General features: G+C 46.7%; 1 protein-coding gene across 1 annotated transcript in view; it reads right to left on the bottom strand.

The window, feature by feature from the left end:
- SLCO3A1 (solute carrier organic anion transporter family, member 3A1) overlaps positions 1 to 6,905 on the bottom strand; it is a 182,406-nt gene that overhangs the window by 26,571 nt on the left and 148,930 nt on the right. The window contains exon 6 of the mRNA XM_009335230.1: positions 1,703 to 1,801. Coding sequence (XP_009333505.1) covers positions 1,703 to 1,801 — 99 coding nt within the window. The remainder of the gene's footprint in view (positions 1 to 1,702; positions 1,802 to 6,905) is intronic.

A 6,905-nucleotide genomic window follows, 5' to 3' on the forward strand; every position in this document is an offset into this window, starting at 1 on the left:
GCAATATGGAAACTCTTACCCATACAAAAATAGATGGAGGCCATGCGTGCCCCAGCCTTCACATGACAGCGATGGACCATGGCCAAAGCCAGCTGGACCTGCAGCTGGAAAGTGCTATACCCTCCCTATGACCTGCTGAGCCACAGCCCCTCCAGGCTTCTCAGTGATAACACTCCACCGTTCTCCTCTGTGGCTCTATATTTGTCTGGGGCTTTTTGAGCTGTAAATACAGAGCAATGTCTTACGTTAAAAATGGCCAGATGACATCAAATTAACTTTTTAGATAAGCCAGCATCTTGCCTCTGATGGTAATCAGCTGCAGATGCCCAGAAAGTCCACAAGAATAAAGTCAACATATACCTGATATTATTCTTGTGATTTGTGGCTCAGGGGCTTTCTAAGCTACATTTGGTGTCATGTTGATTTTGTTCTTCTATAAACTCGTCCAATTGTTTTTTAATCCATTTGTAGACTTTTAACACTCTACGGTGAGGAGTTCCACAGCTTCACCTGTGAAAAAATATCTTCTTCTGCACATTCATATTTTGGAGTAAATTATACTTAATGGTCAAATATGTAACAGGGTTCAAACAAGCTCCTCTGCCTACAGGACCAAGCGAGTCTTTGGCATATCTTTGCTAAAGCCAAGGAATGAAAAGGGGCCATGTGGTGTTTGACCAAGCTGCAGCTAAAAGTGTCAGCCATCAAAAAAGATTTTTCTTTCCTGCTCGTTCGATATTATTTAGATTTCTTCAGCTGCCATGTGCATGAGAGACCAAGAAAAGGCAGTAGCACTTTTCCGGATTTGCACAATTCTGTTCCAAGCCCTGCAAGGTTCAACTCCATCCAAACGCATCCTGTGTATTTGCAACATCATAGAACTGGAATGCACCTTCAAAGGGGACAACACCCCTGCAGCAGCATGAGAGCCTGTGAGATCAGATGGAGCTGAGAACTGTAGAAAAAGCATCTGAACAACTGAGGGAAAAGAATGAAGCATCAGGTTTGCAGTCTGTAGCCAAAGGGCTTGGGGAGCAGCGGAGAACAGCCTGTTACACATCGCCCTCTAATGGCAAAGAGCACGTAGTGCAGGTAGCAATAAATTTGCAGATTTTTTTGTTAATGAACAAGAAGACAATTTGCAAACAATTTGCTTTAACCCAAGTGCAGAGCCCAGGTGAGCAATAATTAGCACTGCTTTGGGAAAAAGCAATAATGCTGTGGGACCAAACCTGTCCATCCAAACAGGGTCATTCGCAGAAGGTGCCGGGCATGGGTCTTACTGGCGTGCCTCCATCAGAGAGCCTTGACGGTCCTCCCAGGTCCTGGGGATGGCAGCTCTCCAGATTTCATCCCATGCTCTGGACACAGCTCCCCTGGCAAGACTATGTCCATGGGTAGTTGGTGTGCCCTGCCACAGTGATATTTTGAGGTGTCCTCTAAGAGCTGGGCTAAAACTCATCTCGCAGTAGAAAAGCCCGTGGAAGGGAACAAATTTTAGCTACTACAAATCTGTTATCTATGGGGATAGAGTTGAAAATTTTGAATCCCAGTCACGAAACCCCTCTAAAAGTGCCCCATACATGCAAGAGACACTCAAGATGGAATGAAAAGCAGTTTCCTGCTCATGAGCATCAACGTTTTTGTCCTGCTGACACAACATTAGCATATTTCATTTGAAACCAAACCCAGTTCTCCTTACTTGTGTCAATGAAGACAGCATCCACATAGATTTTGGTACAGAAGGAGCCCAAGATAAATCCACAGGCTGGTCCAAATACCAGCATCGTAAACAGGATCCCTACAAGGAGAGAGAAAAGAGAAAATTAGTACTAGTCTCAGGTTATTCATTGCAAGTTGTTCTGCTTGTCTCCTGCAAGGTGCTATTGCCCTACTGATGCCAAATAGATAGGGATATGTCTCTGTGTCGAATGCTTCAGGCAGAAGAGCACCCTAAATGCTTTTTGCTTTCCGTATCTCTTCAGGAAAAAGAATAGATGGAGCTGTGATAATGCTGAAGGATTTCTATTGAGCTGAGAAGACAGTGTGGATGTATACTGTGTTTTGGTTGGCTGGCTGCTCTAAAATCACAAGGCAAAGCAGACCTGCCTTCTCCCCACAGGGAAGTCTTTACCTTTGCCACCTCCACCTAAATTCCTGGTAGACAGGGATATTTTCAGAATTTAGGGCCAGCAAATCTATGAAATGCAGCATTGTCACAGACTGCTGGATACAGTCCCTTTAGAGAAGTAGGAGCACTCTTCCAAATCTGTGAAGCCCTTCTCATATCCCCCCCATCATACCCACACGGCAAATATTCCCCAAGGCACACGGCTCTTCCAACCTCTCACAACTGCTCGCTCCTTCTGCAAAACCTGCATGAAATTGCCAGTGTAATGCCAGGCGAAGAGCTATTATGAGTAAATTACTTATTTGCTTCAATACAATGTTTAGAAGCATTTATTCTCACTCCCATTTTGGCCCTGAAACAGGAACGCTACAGGCACACCGCCAACTCTCAATTATCCAGGGCAGAAAGGCAGGGGGACACAAGGATAATCCAGAAAAGAAGCAGCAAGATAACACAAAACATTTGTAAATTAGACAATAGGAACATATTTGGTACCTTCACATTTGGGATAGAAAAACAACAAAACGTCCCCAAGGACCCTTGTAAATGGCTTTCTGAAGGAAGCAGGGGCAAGTCTGAGCAGCATGGAGCAGAACAAGCGCCTGCTTGTTCGCTCTGGGGCAGAGCATTGCTGATGGACCCGTGTGCCCGGTGAGGGGGGCAGTTCTCTGGGACCCTCGGCCAGCGATGTGCCAGCCTTTGCTGGCACCAGTCTTGGTGTCACTGCACTTCAGAAATGTCCCATGAAGGAGCTTACTCACACCTGGGTGCTTTGTTCACTCTCCTTCGGCAGCAGGGTACATCCCACACCTCTCTCCAAATCTCTCTGGGGGTGCTGCCTAGCATCTCAGTGCATTCGTAAGGCACTTCATCACAGCTATCTCAGCCCTCAAGTTCCTTAACTGGAAACTTTTAATTCCCAGGTTCTCTCTCTGTGCATTTCTCAGGAGTTGGAGAAATGATCAGAGCTGCAAAATATTCCCAGGAGACCACCAGCCCTATGCAAGGCAAACTGCACCTGCCAATGACAACTTAGCCAAGCAGAATAAGCTGGTATATATATAAGTCAGAAAGCGGGTATAAGAATAAGTCAGAAATAACTTCACCTTCCTTTTTAAAATGCAGAGCACAAACTAATTCCTCCAGGTTTGTGGCACTGTGACTTGGCTGGATTAATAACTAGGTACAAAGCAGCAGCATCTCCAGCCAGCCACTCGCACAGAAACCCAGTGCGTTAATGCCTTCGTGGCTATCACCTACAGAAGCAAGAGGGAGAAACAAAGGTGGCGAGAGGAAAAAAAAGTGTCAGGTCATATGAGCTGCCGTAATGAGTCACTGCTGTCAGGACAGTGGCAGAAGCTGCCATCCCTTGCCCCGCCTCAGCTAGGGTGAAAGATGCAGCAATGGCAGCACGTTGCAGCCCATGCTGCCAGCTTAAATTAGTCCCCAGGGTCTCTGCCCATGATGTCCATGCCAGTAGTGCAGCAAGCCATCTCCCCTCCTGCAGTCACCTTGTCCCTGGGCATTGGGTTTGTGCTCCACGATCCAGCAGTAAGTTGGGGAATTCGTGCTCCTCGATCAACAGAGCTGCTTAGAAAGCCCCCTTTCCTTTTCCCCCTGCCTTGCTCCCCCGAGGATCTATAAAGTCTCACGTGGGAGATCCCAGCCCCTGGTTACCTGCAGAAGCACTTTGTGGGATGTGAAATGAGGGAAGAGACAGGTTGGGAGAGCGGGGAAAAGAGATTTCTTTTCCCAGCACACCCAGCACCACCTCCCTCCTTCCCAGCCCCAAGGCCTGCCCCACTTGGGGCTATAAAATTTCCAGTGGTGTTTTATGAAATATCCACAGCGCATTTTTTCTGGTCGCTAGATGGCATTAGTGCTTGTCGTTCATCCCACAAGTGCCATGTGGAGTGACCGTGCAGCCCACCCCGGCTCCCCAAACACCATCATGATTGTGTTACTGGGGGTCCTACAGCCCCTGGGAGGACTGTGCTGGTGGCGGGTTGCTGTCTTCTCCCACGTTACCTGCCATACACGCAATCAGGTTGCACCCTTTGGCTGTTTGCATGCAGGAAGTCACAGCTTTTAGAACAAACTGCTCGAAAAGTGTTAAGTTTTTAGTCAAAGAGTTTAAACAGACAGCATCTAGCAGAGGAAGGGCCATGGCTATTACTCTGAAGAACAAGCCGGCAATCAAAGACCAGGTTAATCTTTGATGACTGAACATTAATTATGAATTTCTATGTAATTATGGTCAAGCATGTCAGGACACACTGGGCCTCACATTGGTTGGAGCAGTGCCTGAGGCAGTGACAAACGGAGCCCACGTTTTGGATGAGGAGCCCTTGGATTTCAGCAGGGCTCGGAACATTGCTCTGCTCTTACTTCCCTACCCTAGAAGGAGTAAGGGGAAGGAAAATCCAGGCAGACCTGAGCACCTCCTCTTTCCCAGTCTCAGATCCTCAGCCCAGACGCTGGTACCCAGCACCCAGAGAAACCTGCTCCTCCAGAGCTGCCTGAGGGTTCACACCCGCAGGAATGACCCCCCCGAGGGAAGGTTGCTGTGGGCACCAAAGCACCCCAGGCTGCGACAGGTTCCCACAGGCACCAAGGAGCCAAGGGAGCTGCTGACCTGCTGTGCCATTGCCCTGATGGGACCTGTGTGTGCAAGCAAAAGGACTGCATGGCCGACAGCTGATTCAGGGCACCCACAACCCAGGAGAGGGCAGCTCTGGGCACCACAGGGCTGGTTTAAGACCTTGAAGACAAGATGAACCAGGCGTGACCTGCTCTCCACAGGCAGCAGATATTAGTTTTCTTTTTTTTTTTTTTTTTAAACCTATTGCTGGTTGATGATTTTCTGTAAGTGTTTAACAGCTCTGGAAAACTGGGAACACACCAAAATGGTCATTTGGCACCGACGCAGGCTCACGCGGCTAAGCAGGCAGAAGGACAAGGACCAGTTCTAACCCTCTAGGCAACACCTTTGGATGCACCCGTGTTGGGTTGAAGAGGGACAGAAGTTTGTCCCGTGATGAGCTCCAAACCAGTCAGGGTTGTCAGACCGTGTGTATACAGGCAAAACCACAGAACTGAAGTGTGTTTCATGGAGCAAAGGGTAAGACAAAGAACGTGGAAAAAGATCATCCTTCACCAGAAAACCCCCAGGGAGTATTTTCCCCTTTTTCCAAAGCAGAAGAGAGCAGGGACCTTTGGCTGGTGATCCATCAGCAGCAGGGAGATGCTTGCACAGGCAGTTAGTTCACACAAAAAAACCACCAAGAAAGCTGCGGCCAGTGCAGGTACACACACCGGCACCGGCGACAGGTGAATACTGCCCCTCCTCACGCTATCTGCATAGCATACCAAACTACCACTTCAGAAACAAGTCGTGTCTTCAGTTATTAAAATACCACATTTCATATCCTGGCGGCTGCAAGTGGAAGGCATTATTTGCTCTGCAATGTCCTCGCTAGAGGGCAATGTGGGATAGAGCATCCACTGAACAGGGAAACAGGTATTAAGATCTTAAAATAAGATATTAAATTATTATTCACCTCTAGGCTAGCTTAAGAAACCCTCATGTTAATTGTGTTTTTACTTTTTCTATAGTTTGTCATAAAATCAAGAAAACAACTGGCTCACCCCATGCCCTTGTTGTTATCTTTTTTTGAGACTCCAACAAAATCCTGCCATTGCAGTAATAGTATTTCACACTTTATCTCACAAATCAAGCAGGTTTGGGAAAAACCCAAGGCAAGGACTATCACGATGGATAGTCTAGAGCCTGTACAGAGCCAGACCATGCTCAAGAATCAACGGAGCACACCATTGGGCACAAGAATTAGGCTACTAGGTGATTGGGATAGTGCCTGTGGTTGAACATTTACGTGGAATTGAGGGCTCAAGGGGAAATTAGCCAAGTTAGAATTAGCTTAAAACATCCTTCCTCTTTCAGGAAATTCTGCACGATTGCTAGTTGCCCCCGTTATTAGGAAAACACTTTCCACATCATCCATCTAGTCATGCAACCACAAAGCTGCTGCTTAGTAGAGGAGGTCTAGCCCCAGTCCTGGGGTTGCTGCTAGGGATAAAGATGTGCTAAGCTTGTGGCTAGCTTTAACACCACTTGCTAGGTCTTTTCCCATGTTTCCCTCTTAACTTTTAGATCAGCCTGATTTGATAGAGCCAGAGGGAACTAATACCAGGAGCAAACAGATCAAAGGCCTAATCCTGCCTCCATCAGTCTCTTGCGAAACTCCCACTGATGGCAACAAAACTGGCGATCAGTATAGGATACTGCAGCCTCTTCCCTTTCATTCTCAGCTTAAAATTTATTTCTATCACTCAGAGAAGCACATTAATAAATATCCTCCTTGAGGATACTGCCCTGGAAACAAATGCTTCTTACTCTGCAGGGCTGGCTGCGCCTCTTCAAAGGGGTCTGTGCTTGGTCCTGCATCCAACATTTCAAGGAGAAGCAGGGTATGCCCCCAGTGTAGTTAGCCCTACACAGACCAGTGGAAACTAGGAGGAAAAAGGTTTCTCCTTTGTGCCATTTGGTGGTATTTTTAATCTTGGAATTATTTTTTTAATTCTTACCAAATTATGGCAATTCTTAGAAATACTCAAGAGATGCAAATTAAAAAACAAAATGACCCTGCTTTGCGACAATTCAAACATTTTGTTTGATAACTCACAAATACTTCATTTCAGTTTGGGCCCTTTTAAAGCACAATTACATTTTATTTTGAAAACAGCTAATAATCTT

This window comes from Pygoscelis adeliae, unplaced genomic scaffold, assembly GCF_000699105.1.
Source record: "Pygoscelis adeliae isolate BGI_AS28 unplaced genomic scaffold, ASM69910v1 Scaffold21, whole genome shotgun sequence".
Lineage (NCBI taxonomy): Eukaryota > Metazoa > Chordata > Aves > Sphenisciformes > Spheniscidae > Pygoscelis > Pygoscelis adeliae.